Source organism: Festucalex cinctus, chromosome 4, assembly GCF_051991245.1.
Source record: "Festucalex cinctus isolate MCC-2025b chromosome 4, RoL_Fcin_1.0, whole genome shotgun sequence".
Taxonomy (NCBI): Eukaryota; Metazoa; Chordata; class Actinopteri; order Syngnathiformes; family Syngnathidae; genus Festucalex; species Festucalex cinctus.
This window is the reverse complement of record NC_135414.1, coordinates 13,361,207-13,388,617: the sequence shown is the minus strand read 5'-3', so window position 1 is coordinate 13,388,617 and position 27,411 is coordinate 13,361,207. Positions and strand designations below refer to the sequence as shown.

Sequence of the window (27,411 nt, the reverse complement as noted above, 5' to 3'; positions counted from 1 at the left end):
TTAGCTAACATATTGCTGATGTGTCCCAAAGGAGACCAAAATGGTGGCATACGAGGATACCACCTGCGATATATTGACCGACATGGGTCAGGTTAGGTTGGCTGAGATTTTTTTTATTTTTTTTTTATATATATATATTTTACTCTCTTCCGAGTGTAAAGTTTACTCTGTTTAGACTGGAACCACATATAGTATTTTTCAGAGTAAAAATTGCTCTACAAAATTTACAGTGCAAATTAAAGTGATTTGCCATGTCAGTTCATTAAAAGGATGTTGCTTTTCCACTGTTATATATTTAATCATATGCTAACCAAGTGGCCATCATCAAACTTGTCCAGCGTTGCATAGCTCCAGTTCGAGGGCTACGTAGTAATTCGGCACAGCAGCATGGGTTTTTAGTGCAAGTGCACCATTAGTAAAGGGGAATGAGTTGCGCAATTGTCCAGCTGCTTAGACGGCCTTTCAAGAGTGTGCTGTGCAGTCTGACGTTTCAATAGACACGCTCAGCTGCAGTTCTTGCATTTGCATTTCATGCAGACTTCGCATGATGGAACCAGCGCCGCGGATGACTCTGAAAAGAAATAAATAAATAAAAATAAATATTGAGGATTAGGGCACAACATTTCGACGAATAAACGTTTATTTTACTTCATTTGGAGAAGAATAATACGTTTGGGGCAACATTCATTGGTCTATGCCTTAAATAATCTTTGTTTGAGAACGTATAGACGGGACTAGGTTTCTTGGCGGAGGGATACTAATTCCATCGCGCAGCAGACTGCCGTCACACATTTCATGAGCTCCAGTCAGGCGGACAGAGTTCACTGCAACGTTAAACCCTGGATGCCACAATTGGACTTGAACCATATTCACATATTGGGGAAATAACAATTTCGACCGTGTCGTCCGGTTCGCTTTGAAAGACAGCTCGCTTCGGTTTTCAGTCCCCGCGGAAGCCCAACTTGTGGACATTAGAAGAAGTCAAGAGCAAGATAGAAGATGTCAATCCTGCCTTTCACTCCCCCCATCGTCAAGCGACTTTTGGGCTGGAAGAAGGGAGAGCAGAACGGCCAGGAGGAGAAATGGTGTGAAAAGGCGGTGAAAAGTCTTGTGAAGAAGCTGAAGAAGACGGGACAACTGGACGAACTGGAGAAAGCCATCACCACGCAGAATATCAACACAAAATGCATCACCATACCAAGGTAAGAAGAGAAGTTCACCGGGCAGGTTAATTACGGTGTTGTGCCACCAAACACACTTCAATGTATTCGTCTTTTCTGCAGTACGACAGAATACCATCCTCATTTCCGCTTCCTTTCTCGTACATAAAGTATGTTTATAAGACGTAGATAAGTCAGTGCTGTTGGACAGCTTGAAAATCGTTGCTCATATATTCCACGTACGCCACGCCAGCGAGCACACTTGTGCAAAGCATGAGTGGAGGACAATTTCCGTAGCTATGCATTGGCACATGCGATGCACAGGTTAACATGGAGTCCGAGTTATATAACTTGTCCTTAATCTGCTTGGTTTTATGGCGCTATGTGCCAGTGCTGGCCTCCTCTCGCTCTTCCCTCGGAGGACATTCAACAGCGTGGAGATGTAATCAACTGCATGCATGGTGGACGAGACTGGAAAATGAATGCAGCGGACAGGTGTCATTAGAGATTGTGTGTCTTTAAATTACACAAGTATAACGGGTCAGTGTTTCTACTAATATTGCAGATTTAAGTACATGCAGTTCTATTGTTTATTTTCGGTTTTAAAATCAACAATAGTACAAAAAGGCACATATTTTACTGGAAGTAACTCAATCAAACATAAATGCCACAAAATGTACGCCTATAGTGAACCCCTATTTGTTCAGGAGGGGATACATTTCCCCCCAATCCACAGACAGTAGGTGGAATTCCATGCACACTTGTGCCGGTTCTTACACTTGCTCGCACAGTTTTCTAAATAAGAAGCCGGACATGCTTGCTTCAAGCCATTTATTTGTCACTCACAGTTGAAGTTTACTGTAAAACGTACATAAAACAAAATAAATGAATAAAAATGTAAACACCAACATTGTTCAACCAAACTATAGTCCAATGAAAGTCCTTAACGCCAATATACCGTATATTGCAAAACATCATAGATGTCACAGTTATAAAGTTTCTAACACACACACGGAGCAGCAACACATACAGGCATTTATTCTCCCAGCCTCCTCTTCTTACTCTTAATTACTGTACAGTACTTATCTTTTTCAGTAGACCTCACTCCTCAGTGTTGTGTGGTATGTTGTGTCACATAGTACTACACTTTAAATACGTACTAGCATGTTCACTATACTATAAAAACCCATAAATACAATGTACCATGTAAGAATACACGTTATATCAGGGTCACTACTAATATTAATTAATTAATTTTGTTTTGTGTTATTTTGGTTCACTTGTCTTCACTGCTTGACTGATTTCTATTCCGTATACAGCACTTTGTATGCAGCGATGGTTGTATTAAAGTGCTTTATAAATTAAGTTGAGTTGAGTGGGGGAACAGTGTATGTTCATGTCCTGCGATCGTTCCTCAAACCTTGAGTGAGTTTTTTAAAGGGATTACATCCCGGTATTTTAAGCCCTTCCAACAGTTAATTATAGGCATATAATGATTAAATCTATTATCTTACCTATAACACCATGGCGATGTATTTTTTTTAAATTATTATTATTATTTTTTAAATATTAGGTGTTTTGCTGGTTAGTTTTCCAACGCGGAAGTAAAACGCCCGGTTTAGTAAAACCCTGCCTCACCCCGTGTGATTGTCGCGTCCCCCAGCGAGCAGACTGCAGTCTGCTGTTGGAGCTCTGCGTTTGAGCACTCCTCTGAATGGCCACGCAACTTGACGCAAGCCAATTCTTCAATAAGCATATGAAAACCCCCCCCCCAAAAAAACGGCTCCTTGCAGCAAGACATTGTGGAGGAGGAAGGGAGAAGAGAGGGAAAAAAAAAGCCTGAGCAGGACGCAAACGAGGAACCTGTTGCTTTCAGGTTGCTTGCGCTAACCACTACGCCGTTTGTTCAGTTAGGTTCAGTGGTGCAAAGGTTTTACTTGTAGCTTACATAAGTGTCAGCCAGAATGACAGTGGGATTTTAAGACACCCAAATCATCATTGCACTTTGGCATTGCAAATGTGAAGGATAATTGATTGCTTTGAATTCATTTGGACAGAATGTTTACTGATGAAAGCTACTTTTATCACTATCCTGCGAGCAGGTCTCAGAGAAAGTGGGCGTGTGTTTAGTCCGCACAGGTAGTGCGGGGGGGTGTCCGCACCTTATGATGTCATAAAGTGAGTGCCTACTCTTTTACTCAAGGTGGGAGGGGCTTGGAGAGCAGAATGACCTACAATTTCTCATAGACAGGTGAATGGAGGAAAACACCACTTCCGTCATGGTTTTGGTGAGGAATTAGCATTTTAACATGGCTAAAAGCTCCAAAAAGTTGATTTTTAACATTACTGTCTCTTTAACTTGGCTTGACTTGCCACATTTCAGAGTGGTTGATTTTCCACTGCAAGAGAAGAGTGCCAAGTCACTGTTGGTGTAACGGTTAACTGGATTCAGTCCCCATTCAATGACAGTGTGAACGCAAGTGCCAATGGTCGTCTGTCTCGTATGTGCCCTGTGATTGACTGGTGAGTAGTCTGCCTTTCACAGTTTCACTTTTTTGTCAGCTATGCTCCAGCTCCCCGCAACCCTGAACAGGATAAGCGATATAGAAATTGGATAGTCATGCTTTTGCAGTAGTGGGAAACTACTATGACATCCAGTAAGTATATGTAGCTACATTAAACACATCAGTCACAATGCTCTTAAAATAGGGCATGGGCACTATGTGGACGGTATGTACCTTCATTTTCTTTCATCTTAAAAAAAAAAAATATATATATATATATCATCTTTTTCTTTCATCTTTCAATTTCTTTCCATTTCAATCATACTTACAGGTGAAATGTTCGTTCACAGCCTTTAAACCAAAATACTATACAACTTCTCTTCTCTCTTGGCAACTACTTGTCACATGACTGTTTAAAGGCAGCAACAGTGAATTCTATAATGTGCACAAAGTTGTTAAAAGTAACACATAGAAGCTGTAATTTCGACTTAATCACATACCATGTGTTTGCTGAAACTGAAGAGCACACAGGGCACTCCCAGATTCTTCATTGCCACAAGTGTGCATATCACAGCTCATACCGTACGGCCCAGGCCAGCAGCATTCACGCTTAAGCCTACCCGGAAATTTATACAATGTTTGGGGTGATCCAGGTTTCGTATTTCCCACCACTAATGCGGAGGGGAAGAGGCAGAGCGCATGAAGATGACCCAGGATCACAATTTGCTGTCAGTGTGACCTAACAGTGTCCCATTAAGAGCTGCTGGTTCTATTAATTCTCCATGTCCCGGCATGCCGAGAGCAGCTGCCCGCATGTTGAGGCCTGTCCACGTTGAGGTCACCTCCTTTCTCTCCCTGACACTTAAGGATGAGGCTTAGCTACTGCACCAGTGAGCGAGTCGGGCTGTAGCTGCACCTGCTGGTGGAGTGACTACAACTGTTTGACTGGCTGCTTTTCAATTTACAGTGAACAGCTAACTTCAAATACAATTTGTTCCAAGATGCTAGGCAACAGCTGATTTGTTTAAACCATTTTCTTTTAACTTTCTTTGAATCCATGAAGTCTTTGCATGAGGATGTGCGCCGCGAGCCCCCCCATTCACGGCCGCGTGCTAGATAGGCCATAGGCCGAGACTTTTGAAGCCGCGGGGTCGCCATCTTACTCCCAAGACACGTATCTCGGCATTTGGCTGCAAAGTGCCTACATGTGTAGCGGTAAACTGCACAAATCGCCAGTTTAAAGGCTGTAGAAGAACATTTCACATGTAAGTATGATTGAAATGGGGGGGGGGGGAGAAAGATGAAATAAAAAGATGATTTTTATTTTTTTATTTTTTTATTTTTGTTATACATCGTGCCCAGGCCCTATTTCAAGAGCCTACGAGCCATCTGCCTCTGATCTGCTGTATTTGTTTTAAAAGGCAGCAACTTAGAAAAAATATATATTTCCATCTTATACTGTTGTTAAAAATAAACATTTTCAAATAATGCTGATGTGATTTTTTTTATTATATCTAGAAGGACAACCATAAAACCGCAGTTTTTTCTCAGACTATATTAATTTTGACAGCTCTAGGGCATAGCTTGACAAGTGACTTGAGGATTATTCACTGTTGCTAAATTGTAAACAGTGACCCTCTTAATTCACATTTCCTAAATTGGAAGCAACACTTTTAATGTTTATGTGGTTTGGCCAAACATCTCCAAAGGTCTGCATCTTTATTTGCCCTTGAGGTTATTGTGGTTTGACAAAGAGTTCTCTTTTTTTCTTTTCTTTTTTAAGTGTAAATAGTTTTTATTTTATTTTAAGTGTAGTAAACACTAAGCGCTTGATGGTAACACCCCTGTCCATAGTCAGGCTCAAGTCAGTCAACAAAGAGCACTTGTGGAATTGTGGTTAATGACTTACCTCCTTCCTCTTTCTCTGCCTGCTTTTTATCATTCCCATTTGCCAGGAGCAGTCAACTTGAGATCGTCACAAACTGGTCATAAATGCTGTTATATTTTAAATGTGTCAGCTATGAGAGTACACACCAATTTTGCAGAAAAGTCACAAGTTACTTAAATATTAATATTATTCACCAATTTGTATTCTTAGATGCACATGTCAAATGTGTATAAATGAGTGAAATTGGGTGGGTGGAGTACGGGTCACATTTACTGTTCGACTGAGTGATGATTCACTTCTATAAACCTCACTGTTCAATGTTCATATACGCCGCTAAAGTATTTGTAGCAGTATTTGTATTTGTTCACACATTTTTTTTGTGTGGGCACGATTTTCCTGACCAATACAAATCAGGTCACATTTGAGTGAGGATCTTTGAGACTCTATACATTAGGGGTGTGAATTGCCTAGTACCTGACGATTCGATTCGTATCACGATTCACAGGTCACGATTCGATTCGATACCGATTAATCCCGATACGAATTTAAAAGTCGATTGTTGCGATTTTTTTCATTCAAATTTAGAAAATACTAATCAGTAAGCTTGTAGAGTGTAAGATTTATATGAAAATGTATTATTTATTTATCTGAAATTTCAGTCTTATAGAGGTTGTAATCTGTTTCATGTTTGAACAGCATTAAAATAAAAATATTAAGGCTTAATGTTCCGTTCATATAACATTCTTCCATGCTCAAGGTGTGAATCCTAACCCGAAGTCAGACGTTTTGTTGAATATTTTTCCATTAAAAATGGAAGTTTAAAAATCGATTCACACACACACAAAAAAAAAAAAATAATAAAAAAAGGCAATGATGATAAGACGTTGAATCGGTAAGACTACCGAATGAACAATTCTGAGCTCTTTAAAAAAAAAAAAAAAAAAATCGATTCAGCCGCCTATTGAATCGATTCGAGAATCGCGCGATGTAGTATCACGATATATCGCCGAATCGATTTTTTTTTAACACCCCTACTATACATGCTTTCAAGATCATGAAAGAAATGTATTACGGTATATACTCAACTCAACTCAACTTTATTTATAAAGCGCTTTAAGAACAGGCGTTGCTGTATACAAAGTGCTGTACATAAACATCAGTTTTTCAGTAAAACTAAGGATTAGAAACAATGCATCAGCTGGAAACAGAAGTAGCAAAAATAATGGAAGGATTCATTTGTGTTGCTTCCTTTCATGTCTGCTTTTCTCACTGAGATTCATTCCTCTGTTGTGCTGTCTGTAGCTTTAGCATTCACAATTTTGTCTCTGTAAATAAAGAACATTTTAGAATATTTTTTCACCCAGATACATACATAATTTTTGCAAATTATGGAAGAGAGAAGAGGCTGTTCTTTATAAAAACACCAAACTCAACTACTATAATTTCACAATAATAACAATTGCACGTGAACATTATATCTCCCCTGAACTTGCCCTTTATAAGCAGTTTTTCTCTGTCTTTGCTCAGGTATTGTCAACTGTAGAAGTATTTACATTTAGTATCATCAGTTAATTGATAGATTTATATTTCTTGTGTTCAGGCACATTTATTTATTTTTGGTGTACAGTAGGGTTGGATTTAAAAAAAAATGAGTCAAATCAATATCAAATACATTTTCCTTTTCGAGCCTGAGTCGTAAAACCATGAATTGATTATTTTAATATCTCTTTTTCCCATAAATTAGGAAAACAGAATTTTAAAGGCAATTTTATTTGTATCTTACTGTTTTTTTTAAATGTACTATTCTCATGAATTTAAAAGTACTTTCTTAAATTTATGAAAGACCTGACTTATTGCACTTTAAGACAATTCACAATCTTTAAAATTTATATATACAATTATTGAATTTCACTTATGAAACATTTTCATCTCATGTCAACGTTTGTGGAACACTTAAGTGATTATAATACGTGTAACTTTCCAGCCGACCCCACAGTGTAGTGGGAAAAGGCATAGGAAAAGAAGAACACATGTTACTTTCATTAATAAACTAAATAATTTAACAGTTACCACCTCCACAAAATTTAATTTGGAATTTAATGTTTGTGGAGTTTTTATCATGTCCTTGATATTTAAGAAGAATTGATGTTCAATAATTAATCAATATCGTATTGAAGTGAAGTAAATCAAATCGATTGAGGAAATTAGAATTGATTCCCAGCCCTAGTGTACAGAGAAGTTCTCTTCCCTTTAGGAACGTCTTGCATGACGTCACAGTCACACACACACAGCGAAGGAAAAATAACTATCCCTCTTGCGTGATGTCACAACCTTTTAACTATCTGGATATATGCCAGGTCACTCTTAGAAAAGAGATTTTTAATCCAAATGAGTTTCTTACCCTGCGATTGGCTGGCAACCAGTCCAGGGTGTACCCTGCCTACTGCCCAGAGCCAGCTGAGATAGGCTCCAGCACCCCCCGCGACCCTTGTGAGGAATAAGCGGTCAAGAAAATGGATGGATGGATGGATGGATGGATGGATGGATGGATGGATGGATGGATGGATGGATGGAGTTTCTTACCTGGTTAAATAAGGAATGAAGAATTTGATGGTAGTAAAAGGCAAACAGTCTTAGAAGTTCAGTGTGAAGTTCATGTGTCGTAGAAAGAATGCTGTTGACAAATCTCTGTGTTGTGTCTGGTAGTGGGGGGTGGTGGTGGGGGGGGGGGGGGGGGTAAGGGGAACTATCAAGATCAAAGGCCGTGTGTTTGTGGCTGGGAGCGTAACAAATAAATAAAAGGTTGAAAATTAATGACTGAGAATGGTTGGCGTAAGTACACTTGTGAAATGGAGAGACTTGTAGTAAATGATAATGGTTTGTTTTCACACCAGAGTGCAATTCATAGACATGCCACAAGTTTTTCATGCTGAGCCTAAATGTATCATATTTTGCAAATAAGTCAAGGATGTTTATTTACTCAACTATTGATGGGGCTGTGTGTATCATCTATAGCCCATTTTCCACCACACTGCTGGTCCAGTAACGTTGTACTCACTTGTACAGTATCTGCTTATTAGTACAATGTGATATTCTGAGGAGTGATTTGTGGTAGCTTTTCTGTTATGTTATCCAGTTGGACTGTATGGCACTTGTTGGTTGAGTAACTTGTCATTGCCACATCCGTAAGGAGTTTTCACAAGTTTAGCGTAAATATTTGAACAGAATATTAACAAGGGCCCAGCGGGCCAGGGTCAGTATGCCAAATTGTCCGGCCAGTGCCTACCTACAGACACTGGCCTGGCCAAGCCAATACACTAGAGTTTCAAAGTCATCAAAAAAAATATAATAAAAATGTCCCAAAGGGCATCAGAGGTTGTTGCTCGACATGTTTTTTTTTTTTTTGTGGTTAATTTGTGATTTATCATTAAAATATGTAGATATGTCATTTTAATGTAACTGACTATTTATTTATTTTTATTCAGTTTTTAAGTGAATTGAAAATAGTAATGTGTCAGAACTTAAACACATTGACATGAAGATATATTTGATGGAAAAATAAAACTAACCATTGTGTTGGCTCATTATAAATCATAATATCATAGTGGCTTGGTGTGCTTTCATTAACCTTTGAAACATAGATCATTGGGGTCAAAAGTCTATCTTTGCAGTTTGCACACTCATTCACTCTCATTCTTTTCAAGGTGTTAAGCTGTACACCTGAGTCATTTGAGACAGTATTGTGTGATTGAGTCACAGGGTAGACGTCAATGGGATTTAGTATGCGGTTGCATTATGAACTAATGCCGGTAGTAAGTTAATGAGAATTCCTACACGTTATTGTTTGATATCAGTCTGTCTAATTCGCCTGTCAGTGTGAGTGTGTCAACTGAGGGCAATGCTCTTTGAGGCTGGCAGAGTCTTTGGGAGGGTGTGGGCTGCTGTTTGCTTTGTGGTTTGTGCCGGAGGGGTTAAGGAGACAGCTTGGCCTTGACTTTGCCCTGCGGGGGTGTGCGCGTGCGCGCGCTTCTGCATACGCAAGCTGCATACACACACAGAGAAGCTCACCAGACAACAAACCTGCCTTTGTGCTCGCAGGGTGCTGGTTTACAACTGGCCATGTGCAGGAAAACAACCTGACATAAAAAGCTTGGTTTAAGAAGAGAATGACTGCTTCAAAGTCACAACCAAGTTAGTCTAAAATAAGGCTAGTTAATGGGGGTCCGTAGTTTGGCCGATGTTGGACACAACAACTCGCATCTGTCATTCTTTGAGATTGAGTCATCTACTTAATATGGATGAGAATACATGTGAAGTCATATGAGTGTAAAACAGATGAGAACTTTTAAGTTGGGACTTTTTGGATCTGCAGGTACTGCTGTATCTTTGAATTTGTTTGGAAGAAAAAAAAAATCTGCCAGTGAACACTTGACAGATGATTTCCGACTCAAAGTTGCATTGCGGATAGGGCTGAACGATTAATTCCAGTAGCAATTAAATCACGGCTAGACAAAACGCGATTACGTAATTGTGAAAAGTTGTGATTTAAATGCTCATTGAAACAGAGCAGAAGGAGGGAAAGAGGGGGGCGGCAGGAACATCACCGCTTTAACTAAATCCTGGCACCATAAGTGCATGTAAGTTTGGTGAGTTTTTTTTTTTGTCTCATGGGACTTTGAGATGAGTGTCTAACATGTTTGATCTTGGTTTTAAAACAGCAGTTCACCCTTGTGAGTTATGACTTTTCGGCTGCCGTAGTGAGCTTAATTAGGCTGCCGTTTTATGAACATGCACGTGTTCGGCAGCGGCTGATCAATTTGAGTTGTCCTATATTTTGAGACTAAATAGGTGTGTATGTGGCCATATGTTGACCAGAAAAGTTGTGGAACTACTATTGGTGGTTACATTCACCACTCAAGTTGCTGCGCGTAATTAGGTCAAATAGATTATTTTCCTTTAAAAAAAAAAAAGAGAAAGAAAGAAATAATACATTAATTCATATTCACCATATAGTGAATATCAATTGTCTCAGTTCCTTGGATTTTAGAATGAAAATGTAAGCGGATAGCTTATACAGATGTTGAATGATATATTCCTTTGAAAATTACTTCTTCTGTTTAAGAAATTGAATTCAGTTTTGTTTTCCTTGGCTTGCAGACTAGGCTAATGTGTCTGCCATTTGCCTCTACTATAATGCTTGGCATTTGAGTTAATTTATTGATCCCATCTGTGACATGACCATTTGAATCGTCATTCATTATTATTTCGAAAGTAACAGGCTGGTCTGGTCATAAGCCCGCAAAATTTAGCAGCTAACTCATTTATGGCTGATGGAGGTGTCATAACAAACACGTGTGTGCTGAGTGTCTTATTTTTATCTGCAACATACTGTATGGTAATAAAGGAAGGATGCAACTCATTTATTTATTCATTTATTCAACTTATTTTTATTTTACTACTACTAGTACTAGAGCCTCTATGGTAATTTTTGTTGATTATTTGTTTTGTATTTTAATTTTATTGGGTTTAAGATGCCAGGGTATAATTTTCTTAAATTCCGAGGAGAAAAAAAAAACAAACAACGTAAAGTTACATATCTTGGCTTTCAAGTACATTCCTCCAGTGGTGCAAGTGAACCATAGGAACTTATTCCACACACACCTCCTACCCTTTCTGGAAAAGCTATTAAATGATTCTTTTCCTTACAAAAGAAGGGGATGCTGAAGGAAATAATCGAGTGGGCGGGAAAAGCGAAAGCCAGTTTGACTGTGTCCCACAAGTGATATCATTGAGTTGGAGAGTACTGTGACCGATGAAAGACGTGATATAGGAAACCTGTAGACATACTGTACAAGAGCAGTCCACCCTGGAGAGAGTTGAGTGAATGACTACAATTCCTCATGACAATGAAGTATTTTCCACCACATGAGAAAATTCGCTTCATGAACACCTGCCACTTAGACACAAAACAATTCACTGGCTTATGCCACTTTATTGAAAGTTGCTTAAAATAGCAATTTCCTGGTATCAAATAAATGTCTCTGCTTGAAAGTCAACGCCACTTTATGATATTTGAAGAGAAATTCAAACTTTACGTTGTTTTTCATTTGTGAAAAACTGAATGTAAGCAGGTTCAGATCGAAAGATGTATGATTCTGTTGTGGTCAACTAACCAAGCAATCATTCAATCATACAATAGTGTAATTACGGATTCACGTGGGCAAACAAAAGCTATTTATGTATTTATGTATTTATTTATTTACTTATCTATCTATCTATCTATCTATCTATCTATCTATCTATCTATCTATCTATCTATCTATCTATCTATCTATCTATCTATCTATCTATCTATCTATCTATCTATCTATCTATCCATCCATCCATTTTCTTGACCGCTTATCCCTCACAAGGGTCACGGGTGGAGCTGGCGCCTATCTCAGCTGGCTCTGGGCAGTAGGCGGGGGACACCCTGGACTGGTTGCCAGCCAATCGCAGGGCATTATTTATTTATTTATTTATTATTTAACATGAGATTGAGGTTTAGGAACACAGGATTGTCTGCTTGTTTTGAAGGCCTGACTGTGATTGTCTCAATTTGAAAATTAGGAGCACCATGTAAAAGGGCTCCGTGGATAAGAGATGAAGAAGAATATAGTTGTGTGGATGGATACTGTTGACAAGTAGATAGATGGATGACATGTATGCTATGTGTGCTTATTTGTAAATGAAGCGAATGAAAAAATTAATCTCGATTGGCACCAGTACAGTATAATGCTGGCTAAACAGTGATGAGCTACATCTAATCCATCCATCCATCCATTTTCTTGACCGCTTATTCCTCACAAGGGTCGCGGGGGCTGCTGGCGCCTATCTCAGCTGGCTCTGGGCAGTAGGCGGGGGACACCCTGGACTGGTTGCCAACCAATCGCAGGCTACATCTAATGGTAGATGGAAATTATCTTTCTGCTAAATCTGGTCTGCTGTAATTATCTCTTTGTCGTCTTTTGATAATGATTATGTACACATTGTCCATAAACTAATTAAAAAAAATCTTATGTTATAAACTTTATACCATTACATCATACGAAAGACGTTTTATATCTGTACAGTTATTGTTACATCGCACAACTCTGCTCATGTTTACACCATCACTGAGTGGGAACTGAACCCTACACCCCTATCAAGCGCCAGAACCGCCCCAGAAATTGTGATTCTTGTTGTATTGTCAATAAAGGACATCTTTCCTCTGCTAAACGTTCGCTCTGATAGAAGTTGCCTTCAGGACTTTCCAAGAACTACAGAAGCAGAATGGTAATTTCAGCCCAGTGATCTCCCGTCCTTTCCCCTTCCTAACACAACCTTCTCTTAGTGCAAGGATGGAGGTAGGCTAGTGGGGAGTGAGACAGACGGAGGAGAGGGGTGGGGGTCACGGGGCCCAGACACTCTGAGCTGCCCTGAGCTTTTGAGACACCCTGCCAGCCCTTTGTCCAGCAGAACCCTCCTTTCTTTAGCCATCCCTGACCCTCCTCTTCATGTTTGTATAAACTCAGTTAGCCTCCTTTGCATGTGCCATGCGTTCATATTTAAATGTTGTAGCATCCTGGCCGTGAGACAACAAGCAGCAACTTATCTATTTTTTATGTTGTTTTTTTTTGGAGTGAGAAATGCTGAAAGTTCAAACAAGGGCCACGTCAAAACATTTGAGGGGCGGGTGTACGTGTGTGTGAGAAAGAGTAGTAAACCTGTAACCATGTTTGTGTCTCTCAAAGTAAATAGGCTTTCCTCGCCATGTTTGTTTTGTCCTCCATCTGAAGTCTGTCAGGTTCAATCTGCTCTGTCTGAGCCTCTCTGGCTTTGAGACGTCACACTGGGATGTGCTCACAAACGTTCATTGACAAACTATTTTTCTCACAGTTTACAGATGATTGCCCAATTTCTAGATAGGCGCTGTAAAATTGTTTTCCTATTATTTAGGATAGTGATCTGGATCATTTGGATGAAAAGCTCGATTTGATCATATGAAAGTTCAAACAATATTAATCGTTCAGGCCTGCAAGATGTAGCTACATTGAAAGTTCAGCTGACAGACTTAAAGGGAAAGTCAACCATAAACATTTCTTGACAGTAATATGTTATATGTGACCCCATTAGTCTTAGCATGACATTATGTTAAATATTACATTTATAGAATATGAGTTATGCATCAAAATCCAGCCGTTTTTATCCATCTCGGGACAGCCATTTTGCCACTTGCTGTCGACTGAAAATGACATCACAGTTGCTCAGGGCTCAGGCAACGGCCAATCTCAACTCACCTGTTTTGAAGCTGAGTTGTGATTGGTTGTTACCTGAAACCTGAGTAACTGTGATGTCATTTTCACTTGACAGCAAGTGTCAAACTGGCCGCCTTCTCATTCATTCCATTTTCTTAACCACTTACTCCTCACAAGGTTCACCGGGGTGCTGGAGTCTATCCCAGCCGGCTTCGGGCAGTACACCCTGAACTGGTTGCCAGACAATTGCAGTGGCCGGCGGCCGCCTTCTGATGCTGATAGAAGCTGCTTAACACATATTCCACTAACACAATATTAACCAGAATACCGTATTTAGGCTAGTGGGGCTGAATAAAACATTGTTGTCAATACCTGTTTAATTTTTTTGGAGGTTCACTTCGACTTTAAAATACTTTTTTTTTTAAATATTTATATTTGTAGTCATGATAAACATGCGTGAATGTCTTTTGTCTTTTACTGAATTAAACAATGAAAAAAGTATCTTGAAAAATGACAAAATAGTCGTTTCCAAACAAATCTGGTTATGTTTTCATTGGCATGGGTTTGTCTGTGTGGAACCTCTGTGCACTTTCTGGTTACTTGGAAGCCCACAACTTCTGTCCACCTTCTTGCTCACCGGCCATCCTCCTGCCTCTAACCCCCCCCCCCCCCCCCCCCCCCCCCCCCCCCTAGGTTGTGGTTGTTAGAAAGTGCTACCACTTCCTCCTCTCAGCAGCAAGCCAAAGCGTGAAACGGGCGCCGTTTTTACTGCCGTTTCTCATCAATGTCCTCACGAAAGTGAGTCATTGGAATGAAGGGCAAAAAGTGTTTGTCTGGACCTGTCTGTCCTTCTGGATTTCAGGTTGACAGTGTTTGGCTTGAGCAAGTGTCATGATCTGTTACATGGGCTGCTGCTAAGATATTCCAATATTGAGTGTTACTAACTCACACACTTTTATCTTCATAAGGCACATTCCTGCTTTGACACAAAAGCACAAAATACATATTAATATACTTGTACAGCGTATAGAATTACATCAGTGTTGCTTTGTGAAATATGGATATGATTACTGTACCGATATGCATTTTCAGTAAAAATGGGGAAGGGGGAGTGGAAACAAAAAATATTGGCGTCAAAATTTTTGAAAATACAAATGCCAATGTTTACTTTGCTGTAATGTCTTAAAGCATGTTTATTGAACAATTTTTCGGACCTTTCAAAATATCGATTTTTTCTGTATTGATGTTTATCTTAAGATAATAGACTTCATTTTATTTTTTAACAAAATGTTTAACACATTTAACAAAAGGGGGCTCCCAATGTTATCACTATCAGTACGTCTTAAAACGTTAAATGGAAACTTAAACAAGTAAATACCATAGCTCTCTATCTACAGTAAAAAAAAAATTTTCCCAAAATTTAAAAATACCGGTATCTGAAATCTAAAACTTTCACATTTCTGTGTTTTAATGTCGTACAAAAACAAAAGGTTCCTAGAGTTAGCAACATCTTTTGTACAGTTAACTGAAAAATTAAATTAATAGTTCCCTGACATTAACATTTTTAGCCTTACCTTTTATCGGCCATCAGATTTATTATTATTTTTTTTTAAATAATAATACCTATATTCGTCAAAATGCCTAATATAAACACATACGTAGAGAGAGTCATTGAGGAATGTAAGAGAACCAGTAGTGTGGTAAATGCTGATACGGTGACAATTGAACAAATATTGTAGCTTAGAGTATCTTCAGCCAATCTAAAGTGTAATAATGAGGTTAAAGGGGCCTCTCAAAGAAAATAAGTCAAAGTAGGACGACTCGGCAGCCACTAATGCCACTGCACTTTGTGCATGTCTGTGTGAGCCCACGCAGAGTCTCGTCCCAGAAGACACCCACGCAGCAGCACGGACATAAGACGCATACCAAAGACATCACATCATTTCACACATCTACACTCAAGCCAGCTGTTTTTATTTTTTGCGTCCATAAAGGGAACACCCAACAGCAGGACCTGAACAATAGCTCTCCTTGAATGCCATTTTTACAGTAGTTTCACGTTCAGAGAGGTATTTTCATAACCACAAGTTGAATTGTTATTATTAATGGTTTTAAGTCAATGTTTTTCTTCCATTCACTTTTCCTCTTGGCTAATGTATTTTCCATGTTCCCCTCTTTTCAGCAAGAACTTTGGACAATTTATCAAGAGACATTTTAGCTGCTTGCATCACTTGAAAACTTTCACGAGTAACTTTTTTTTTGTCCAAAAGGTTACCTTTTATGTCCTAATGAGTGTTTATCACAACCCCTTACCAACATGGTTGATGCTCTTCATCTATAGAGATTTTGTCTCTTTTTTTTTTTATCTTTAGTTGCAGAGCCATGTGTCATGGTTTGGGTTGGGTTTTGGTTTGTTTGTTTGTTGGTTTTTGCTTTTGTCGGGTTCTAGTTTTGAGTGGGTTTTGTTTGAGTTTGTCATCATGTTCCTTTAAGTTTCTGTTCTGATCTGTTATGTTCTGCTTTCCTTCTGTGTCTCCCATTGTCTTGTCAAGCATTGTCCTGCCCACCTGTGTTTGCCTGACTTCCTCGTGTGTCAACCTATCAGAACCCTCTGCCACTTGCGTCTTGCCCAGCTGTGTCTCATTGTGTCAATTAGTGTGTGTATTTAGTCTCCTGTCTCTCGTCTGTATGTGTCGATTCATTGTCCTTTTCCTCATGTCATGCTGCCGGTTTTGGTCCACATCTTGTCTTAGTTTACCCTTTTGGACTTTGTCGTTTTTGTTTGTTAGTTTATAGTTTATTTCTGCCTCCTCGTTTTTGTTTATTAAACTTCTTATTGACCTCATTCTTCCCCTCCTTCCCTGTTTCTCTGAAATTGGGTCCATCTCCCCTCACCCACTCGCACCACCCATCATGACACTGTTCATGGTACAGGTCTTTTATTATTATTTTTTCATGTCAGTGGGAACAGTATAACTCAGATTTTGTCAAATTAAACCAGGGCCTCTTTTGTATGTGGAGATAAATATATTTACCCAATGCAACTGCAGTCTGGACACTCAGGTCGTGCTCATCTGACCTAAGTCATCACAATTGTTTGACAAAACAGACTGGCGTGAAAAGATATCAGGAGCAGGAAAGTCACTGCCACATACTTAATCTAACATTAAAATGGTAGTATGGTACAGTATAGGTGCTGCTATGATGTTGCACTCTTCAGATAGCCAATGACTACAGGATCCTTTCACGTCCTGTAAGTGAAAATGCAAGCCCCATTCTCGTCTATCAATCCAAACTGTACCTTGGAGAACCAAAGTGAACTGTAGCACTTGGTGGAAATATGATAGTAACGATCCCGTAATTGTAAACTTCCATCAGTAAGGATAATGTTTCATATGTTCTGCATATAGTATAATTTAGAGGGCCACAGCCATTTCCATAAAAATAGTCGAGCAAATGGTAATCTTCAGAGGCTGTGTGTTTTGTAACTCAAGCAGCTCAGTTATTTGTTTGGATAGGAGGTCACATGTGCGCATGTCAGAGCATGTGAGTCCAGCCCTTTCCTAAACAAAATGTAAGAACACCCTCCCAGGTGGAGCTCTTGCAATAGCTAGTGTGTTGCTTTTTGTTGTCCTACTGTGGTTTCTGGACAGGCATCATACATTTGATCCTAATTTCAGATCATAATCCTATAAAAGGCAATGATAGGAAATCCTGTCACATGCGGTTTCCTCATGGATGACATTTAATATCACACATGCACTTGGGGAGTTTGGTTTTCTTCACTGACTTATGACTTGAACTGTATGCTGTATGTTCCCATGTACACAAATATATAGTATAGTCTGCACGTACAGTACTGTGCAAAGGTTTTAGGATGTCGCTAAGTCTGATCGTTTAATTGCCTGGTTCAAATTTCCAGGACACTTTATTGAGGGCTAGTTCTTTGGAGTAGGAAGAATGCATTAAATTAGGGATGCACCAAAAAAAAAAAAAAAAAAAAAAAGAGGACCCCAATCCAAATAGGAATACATAGCTGTCCGTGACACACTTGAGTCACGACACAGAAGTTGAGAACCACTGGTCTAGAAACACCAGAGTGTGTTCTAACTATTGATGGTAGGATGCATTACATTAGCTAGTGAGGAGGAACAAAAATAAAATGTTATCTTTAATAGTATGAGCCGGCTGACTTGTAGTCAATGTGTGCGTGACACGTTCCATGTTTCTGTCTCCAAGCTGCGGTTTGCAGTAATTACGTAATTACTCATTGTTCTTTTTCAGTTTGACGCGACCCCAAAGCATTTGTTTTCTTTTGTGTATTCTTCCATGGCAATTAAGTTTTTTGTTGACTGAGTGTGTGTGTCTGCAACAAATGTTGGCAGACACTTTTTGGGTTACAAATTTTTGTGTTCGACTTGACCGAGTTAGCCGATTTCCCCCCCAGAACGAACACTGTGTAGTACACATTGACCCCATACTGATCATCTTGGCGATAAGCCACCATTTCAATTCACTAACACTTGCAAAGTGAATGAAAGCTTTTGCGAAGGAAAACCCAAAGCCATGCACTTTAGTGCTCAATAGTTGACCCAGATGACAATTGGCTGATCTTTTAGCTGTTGAATATCATATTTATTGACTTGTGAAATATCTGACTTTGTATTTGTATGACAGCAACGCGAATAAGCAACAGATGGATGTACTAATGAATTCTTGCATAAGAAGCTGTGTTTATTTTTTGTGGGTCATTGTGCTCACAGATGATCAGATCCAACCCCATTATGTCAGTCTCCAGCGCAAACCTCGATCAGCGAGCATATGTGTTATGCAACATAACAAGTCACATTTCATCCGTTGTAGTTCCTGACGTGCCCTGCGATTGGTTGGCAACCAGTCCAGGGTGTCCCCCGCCTACTGCCCAGAGCCAGCTGAGATAGGCGCCAGCAGCCCCCGCGACCCTTGTGAGGAATAAGCGGTCAAGAAAATGGATGGATGGATAGTTCCTGACTGTTCTCTCTTCCCTCCCGTCTGCAGATCTCTGGATGGCCGCCTGCAAGTATCCCACAGAAAAGGTCTGCCCCATGTTATCTACTGCCGTTTGTGGCGTTGGCCCGACCTGCAGTCCCACCATGAACTGCGGGCAGTGGAGTTGTGCGAATACGCCTTTCACACAAAGAAGGACGAGGTGTGCGTCAACCCCTACCACTACCAGAGAGTAGAGACTCCAGGTAAGATGTTCATCCGTGGCTCAGACACATTTTGTTTGTGCTTACTTTCTTACGCGTCTGCATGCATGTGTCCATCACACAGTCCTCCCTCCTGTGCTGGTGCCCAGACACACAGAAATCCCGAGTGAATTTCCACCTCTCGATGACTACAGCCATTCAATCCCTGAAAACACCAACTTCCCTGCTGGTATTGAGCCCCAGAGCAACTATATACCAGGTACTACCTGTACTACCTGATGTTTTGCTGTTTTTTGCAAAAAAAACCCATTCATGTCCTTTTTGAAAATGGAAACTGCACTGACTATGTAGAATGTAAAAGTAGTGATTATTAATGTATCCTTCCTTTTTTTCACTTTGAAGGGAGAACATTTTTGTGTGTATTAGCAATAAAAATAAATAGGGATGTAACGATAACGGCAATGTGATATTGCGCTATTAAAACGGCCACAATATATCGTCGTTGTGATGTAATGATATAAAAAGTCGGGTTGATTTCCATTTGTGCAGTTCCAGCACCCGCCGGTGGCTAGTTTTTTAGTGCGGTTTAATTTACGCACGGCATGTTTTGGCCCTTCTATGTTTAAAATTCACACTCATGGTCAGATGAAGGAGAACATAATATATGCTTGTGAACCGAGTCAATATGTACTTGCATTGCTGTAATGTACAAAAGCACAATATTGCTTTTGTTTTTGATTTTTGTTTTTTTAGTATGAGCTTGTTTTTTTACAATATTGTGACCCTTTTTTGTATCACCAAGCTCCCCATATCGTAATAATTATCCTATCACGACCTCATATTGTGATATTGTATCGTGATGTTTGGATATCGTTACATCCCTAAAAATAATATTGTTTAAAAAAAAAAAGAGAGAGAGACAGAGCGCAAATGCTCACATACACAAAATCACAGTAATTTCTGACCAATGAAAATAGCTTGAAAACATTTACAAATTATCTTGCAAATCCACAAAAAGGATATCTAATATTATACAATGATAAAATAATAATAATAATAATTCTGGCATGGCAGCATGAAATGTACGATGATTTTCTGCTATGTGAAAAATGCATGATCATTATTTATTTATTTATTTTACATTTTTGGGATGCAACTGATTGCAGGCATCCCAAAAGTGTAAAAATGGGGAAAAAAATTGACATAAATGTTTTTCGCCGAGCAGTGACAATATGTAGTTTCAGTTTCATCCTAAAAATGTAAAAATAAAAAAATAGAAAAGTAGAAAATGGACATCCGTGTTTTTCACATAGCAGCAATGATATATTTAAATGAGAGTGCCTGTGTTTGCATGTTCAGAAACGCCACCGCCAGGCTACCTCAGTGAGGATGGCGAGACCAGCGATCACCAGATGACCCACAGTATGGACACAGGCTCACCAAACCTATCGCCCAATCCCGTTTCCCCCACACACAATAACTTGGGTAAGGACCGAATGTTTCTTTGTTTGCTTTCTTTGCAGTCTGTCCGCCCTCACTCGCAGACAAATGTTATGATAGAAGGTCTCCCCAGTGGCAAAGCTGTGTTTGATTTGACTCCTTTTTTTGTCAGAGGAAAGCAGGTGATGAAAGAGCCTTTTGTTTTCCTTGCACCGTGTGAGCTGTGAAACAGCCAAGATAGCATTCCGGCCACACAGACATCAGTGACAATATCCCACGTTTACCCTGTCAGGATGGAAAACACCGGGGGTCTTGGCAGAAAACTCCAGAGGAAATGACAGCAGACCCGAAGCAGCTTGTTTCCATACATGAAAGCAGAGGACGAAATGTTGCAAATGAACGGAACTTTTTTGAAAAGTGTCATGTAATTTGACCATTTCTGGCTCCAGTGTCCCAACAGTGAGGCTTGACTTTCCACTAGTTGTCTGGTAAAAGCTTGCGGGACGCTGCAGATGATATTGAAATGGGGTGACGCAGGCTCAGTATAATGTTTTCCACACTTAGGTTTTGTCCCTCCATGTTCATGTGGTCCTCATCATCACTGGACTTTGTTGCTGTCTGGAATTGACTTCTTCTACAACATTGTGACCTTGAGCCTGTTTTACAGCGCACAATTTTGGCCATCTCAGAGAAACTTCACATTCATGGGAACAATCAAACGTCATCTCTTTTTCTTTTTCATCTGAGAAATCTGTGCACTCCTTGGCGACCTGTCAGGCTTCCCAATGTTTTTTATGTCTCTTGGATAGGTTGCAACTGTTAAGTGAATTTTGTTAATCTGGACTTGTGATTCATCAAATCCACCCATTTCATGTGTCTCAGTGTGGCTTGTGCTGAACTGTAATCTCCCTCCATCAGATCTCCAGCCTGTGACGTACTGCGAGCCGGCCTTCTGGTGCTCCATTTCCTACTACGAGCTGAACCAGCGTGTGGGCGAGACCTTCCACGCCTCGCAGCCCTCGCTGACGGTCGACGGTTTTACAGACCCTTCCAACTCGGAGCGTTTCTGCCTGGGCCTTTTGTCCAACGTCAACCGCAACGCCGCAGTGGAGCTCACACGCAGACACATTGGTAGGCATCCCCGTGTTAATAGGCTGTTTGCGGTCGATACGCTCACGACGTTGGATGATATCTTCTTGGTGTTGTTTGCCTGAGGACTTATAGTCACTCTGCTTCTTTCGAGGTCGCGGAGTGCGACTCTATTACATCGGAGGAGAGGTTTTCGCCGAGTGCCTCAGCGACAGTGCCATCTTCGTGCAGAGCCCCAACTGCAATCAGCGCTACGGCTGGCACCCCGCCACTGTCTGTAAGATCCCTCCAGGTGAGATCAGGAGGACATGCAATGGAGATGGGACATTGTGAAAAAAGTGTGGGCCAGCGGAAGAATAGTAGTTAGACCGTTTGTGTGCTCCGGCTTCCTCACACATTCCAAAAACTTGCCTGTCAAGTGAACTGAAGACTCTCTAAATTGTCCATTGTCTGTTGGTGGAATTCTTACCTATGAGTAGCTTTGACAAAACAAGTAGCTCACACTCTATACCGCATGAAAAGTTGGTAATTATTTGTCATTGTCAACTATATTTGGAAACTTTCCATTGACGCGCCTGACTTGACTGCATTGTTTTCGCCTTATGTCGTCTCTTTCCTCAGGCTGTAATCTGAAGATCTTCAACAACCAGGAGTTTGCTGCACTGCTGGCGCAGTCGGTCAACCAGGGTTTTGAGGCTGTGTACCAACTCACCAGGATGTGCACCATTCGCATGAGCTTTGTGAAGGGCTGGGGGGCCGAGTACAGGTACGTTGCAGATCATTTGGTGCCTAAGACTGCTGCTTTTGCAATTAAATATCAAAAGAATGTACAATATGAGGTATGTTGTGAATTACAAGTAAAAAGGGAAATAACTGTGGTGTAATGAGGAGGTTAATATGGGATTTTTGTTGTTTTTTATTATTATTATTATTATTTCTGTTTTAGATGTAATTCATGATTTTAATATAGTGGAATTATGTATTTAAATAAAAAGTCTACTTACAGTTCCAGAAGTGATAATTTTGTCAACAAAAAATTTTCATCATAATTTTCGTCATGAATATTTTTTTTTCCCAGACGAAAATTAAACGAAAACTAAAATAGAAGCCATTCATTGAGACGATAACTAAAATTGACTGACAATTTTGTCACTGCCTAACACAAAAATGAAAACAACACAGTGATGAGCATTCACACGATCCAATCAGAAGGAATGAAACACAGGTTGGAGAAAAGAACCACTCAGAAACTGTTCAGTTTTTACTGCACTTTAATGTTCAAATATGTCTACATTCATTGTGCATCTGTAAAATTAACCTCAAGCAGTTATGCACTTTTCTATTTAGGTCAGGGGTGTCAAACATAAGGCCCGCGGGCCGGATCAGGCCCGCAAAGGGGTTTAATCCGGCCCGCGAGATGATTTTGTAAAGTAAAAAAATAAAAAATTAAAATTGTAATGCCAGACTAATAAATCAGCCGGCCACAATCCAAACATAAATTCGTAATCTTGCAAGCATTCCTCAGATGAGCAATGCAACTTGTACAAGGAAGAGTCATTATTTTACACACAACCTAAAGTTACGGTTTGTTTAAATTTTTCTGAAAAAAAATAAAATAAAATCATAGACCGATAAACGTATAAATACGACACAAATTCAATTACTGGTAACACAAATACAAATTAGAAAAATTAACGTCCTTATATCTTCATTAACTGCGCCAGATATTACATTCTGTGAACAATATATATGCAAAACAGGTCGATTTAACACATCTGGAACTCATACTGGCAAAGTGTTGCCGTGTTCCATTGGCATTCCTGTTACTTTTTTGGAACAATAGATTACAGCTGAGCTCCGTAATTTAGGGCTGGTCCACAAATAGCGAAAATCTGCGTAGAATTGATGGCAATTGTTTTTATGTTATATACCATTATTTTACTGATTCGGCCCACTTGGTCATATATTTTCCTCCATGTGGCCCCTGAGCTAATATGAGTTTGACACCCCTGATTTAGGTGAAAAAACTAAGTTTTATTATTGTTAGTTCGCTCCTAACCCCTGGTGACCCTGTTGAAGTGTCCTTGAGCAAGACGCTGAATCCCGATTTAGTGCCCATGGACCTGATTCCAATTGCAGGAATCAGAATCATTCACTCATTACATACCATAGTCTCTGTTCAGTGTGGATTTTTATAAAGTGGTTCACGTAAAAGTCTCTCATAAGGACATGACTGCTTCTAAATGTATTTCACACTTGACTGGAGCGAGGACGTATCGGTACGAGCCCCCCATCCCAGAGGCCATCTTCCCCCCCTGCTGTCAGACGTCTTCTGGCTTGTCTCAATCGAGGCCAGCCTCAGCTGGCACGCCAGGCTATTTTTAAACAAACACACATGGACTGTGTCAAAAAGAGATGTCAGACTTTCCCTCTTCTGCCCCCTCCCAGTTTTCCGCGCTGTCTGACTCACTGATAGTAAGAATGATTAGCGCCCACGGGGGAGAAGCCGCTGCGCCGGCACAGTGGCGGCATTCCAGCGCTGTCATGTGGAGACACTTAAAAACAGGATTCCCATCACTGGGCCAGCCAAGACCTCCCACTTGTCCACATCAACGCACACCTCACTATCACTTTCTCCAGACGAATGATTGAAATCCTCTTAAATTCACTGAGAAAAGAACATTTACGAGTTGTTAATGTATTGTGTTGTATTTCTTATATCATCTCCTTTGCCAGAGTAGTAAAAGTTGCTGACATTCATTCATTCAAATGTTGCTGGATCTGTTTGCAGGCGGCAGACGGTGACCAGCACCCCCTGCTGGATCGAGCTACACCTCAACGGCCCTTTGCAGTGGCTGGACAAGGTGCTGACGCAAATGGGCTCCCCCAGCATCCGCTGCTCCAGCGTCTCCTAGGGAACCTCCTTCCCGTTTATGTTAGTGACTGAACACAACAAAATGACCCACAAGCCTGCTCTTCTTCCCCACCAGCTGTCAGTAGCACTTTTTATATACAGGACATGTTTTGGTTTTGTGTGGCAAAAAGGGGACAAGTGCATTAAAGCAAGACCATGTTAGTATGAACTCTTGTCTGCTTGTTGAATGTTCTTGTCACCTCTCAATGAGGGCGTGTTTTTGTTGTTCAATTAAGAGATTCTTATGTTTGTTTGTTTGTTTTTTTTATGTTGTACATACAGTATGTCAATGTATTGTTGGAGAAAGAGTTCGTGTCTGAGACCTTGGCTATTCATTTTTGGGTTTCTGATAACCGTAACTTTTTACTTTTTCGAAATTTAAAACACACCCTAGGTGTCTTAAAAACGTGTCAGACATGCTTTCATACAAATTCCCAAAGGATAATTGGAACTAGTTATATGCACCATCTTCCCCTAGATGTGGTGGTGGTCCGTCACAAAATAGCTTGTTCTTGTTCTTGCTCATACGCATGTTGTTTCATAACTGACATGTAGCAGGCATCCACAATTAGTAGACCAAAGACATCTCACATGCTCAACATTTGTATTTGTGCAGAAATTAACCTGAGGAGACAGTGCAGTTGTTTACCTATTTTATATTCATGTTTAAACTCTCAGGACTGTAAAAAAAAAAAAACAATAGCAACAGCCTAATTGTATACAGAAATCAGCAGAAAAGACTGTTGTGACACATGATTTCTATTTTTCTAGTACAGAAACCTTTTTCACCATGCAGCTTTGATAAAGGGACAAGTTTAGATGGAAGCATGTAAATAATAGCTCTTCTCAATTTTCATTTTTACTATCTAGTTTATATTATTGCTTTTTGACCATTTACCTTTTTAATGTTGATGATTTTTGTCAAAAGATTATCAAAGATGGATGACAGAATGTTCAGTCTTATTGTTCTGGCAGTGGGTACATTTACTTACAAAATAAAGTTTCCACTACCTGAACATGGACAAGTATCTCCTTACATTAAAGTATGTTTTCATAAATCCAGCTTTGACATTAATGCCTGCCCAGTGGTGCTAATATTTAACATTGTTGGGATGTAAAGCAAGTGTGTTGACAATAAGAGCTGGGTGATGATGACTGTCAAAACCCTTCAAGTGTTCAATTTGTTTCAGAAAAGTAGCATCTACTCATCTGAGACCAAGACTCCTTTTGTGTCCTCACAGGGCTCTTATTCGACCCTGTCGTCTGAGATGTTTTCTTTACACACTCATTAGCAACCGTGTTTGTGCTTTTCCAAATTGCTCAATTAGATCATCTGGATCAGTTATCATTTCTGGTAGACAATTATGCTCTTTATTTTCTCCTGTCTATAAAATGATGTGTTGCTTTGTACCTCTTTGTTTTGTCTATGAAATAAAACAAGTGTATACGTAACATATATCTATATTCTTGACTTGTCCACTGATCTAAAATACTGCACAGTCTTGTATACCCATTCGTGGAGTACCACATACAGTATCTATAACCAGATCTAATTTGAAAAACACTTCTGATCAAAGTCAGCAAAGGCCAACTTGCTCAGAAAACAATCGGACCACAATTATAACCATTAAATCTTGTTCAACATTTATGTTCAAAATGGGCATGTGTGTGGCAGGGTGATTAGTTTTGGAATTTTAACTTTAGTTAGTTTTTATTTATTTTTTAGTTATTTTTTATTTTTTTTATTTAGCTAGTTTCAATTAGTTTTCACTTTTCAAGGTGATTCTATTAGGTTTTTATGTATTTATTTATTTTAGTCATTTTAGTCATTTAAAAATTGCTAGTTTTAGTTAGTTTCAGTAAATATGCATTTTAGTCATTTAAAAATTGCTAGTTTTAGTTAGTTTCAATATTGTACGCAATATTTAATAAACATAGTAGTAAAATTAAGAAAAAAAAAAAAAGAGTCATATTTCTGACCTAGCATTGCATTTTGGCTGAGTTAAATGAAACAGGAAGCAGACAAATAAATGGAGCCAAAAGTCATGCACGCAAAATTGTCACTTACGTCATCTGATGGTGCTTTTCTATTGGCTGTTGGTATATGACGTCACTTTTGTGTCACACACTTTCAAACGCCCTTGTTCCGGTTAATATCGAAATAAGTATACTTAGAATCACATTTAAAATCATCCCCAACGGCTCATGTATTACATTAATTACCAAAGACAAAAACGAAGAACATTTTCCCTGTAATAATAGTTAGTTTTACTTGTGTAAACATGAAATGTATAGTTTCAGGTTTTATTTTTTTTATTTTATTTCGTTAGTGAAATGTTTGTTGAACAATTCAGTTTTATTTTTTTTTCCGTTAGTTTTCGTTCACTAAAATAACCTTGGTGTGTTGTATAAAGTTGGGCCGAGACTCAGTGATTTTGACGTGAAACGAAATTATTGCCAATCAGGTGACCTTACCTGAAGTTTCCACTGTTCTTCTTTTTCGTTTGGCTTGTCTCGTTAGGGGTCGCCGTAGCGTGTCATCCTTTTCCATCAAAGTCTTCTATATCCTCCTCTATTAGCCCATTCAACAAGCTGTTGCATTCTTAATTTGGGTTAGGGTAGCTTTTTCTGCAGGCTCTTTCAGTTCTTGTTTGTTTCTGGGGCATTGACCCGCCAATCTGCTCTTCAGGTGGAAAATGCATGCGCTATTGGGTTAAGGTCCAGTCTAAGATCTTCAACTTTTCCCCCTGGTGAAGTCCTTTGTTGTGTTGGTATATGTTTTGACTTTTGAGTCATGGCTTCTTGCATGAAGCTTTTCACCTAATTACTGGAGATGGTAACATTTTAAAACGGCGTATGCTTGTAGGCAGATTGTCACAGTCAAATTATAATGATAAGAAAAACAAATAGTTGTTGAACGAGGCTCGGTGGCGGGAATTACATGCTCTTTG

At 39.5% G+C, this 27,411-nt stretch overlaps 2 protein-coding genes across 2 annotated transcripts in view; one reads left to right on the top strand and one right to left on the bottom strand.

Moving 5' to 3' along the window:
• The window catches only part of LOC144017443 (retinaldehyde-binding protein 1-like), a 179,125-nt gene that overhangs the window by 75,096 nt on the left and 76,618 nt on the right, over positions 1-27,411 (bottom strand). The window lies entirely within an intron of this gene.
• smad3a (SMAD family member 3a) lies at positions 777-25,476 on the top strand. The gene is made up of 8 exons (XM_077519022.1): positions 777-1,202; positions 18,866-19,059; positions 19,142-19,276; positions 20,377-20,502; positions 21,376-21,588; positions 21,701-21,838; positions 22,168-22,312; positions 24,338-25,476. The coding sequence occupies exons 1-8, from the start codon at positions 1,000-1,002 to the stop codon at positions 24,459-24,461; spliced, it is 1,278 nt and encodes a 425-aa protein (XP_077375148.1). The 5' UTR covers positions 777-999; the 3' UTR covers positions 24,462-25,476.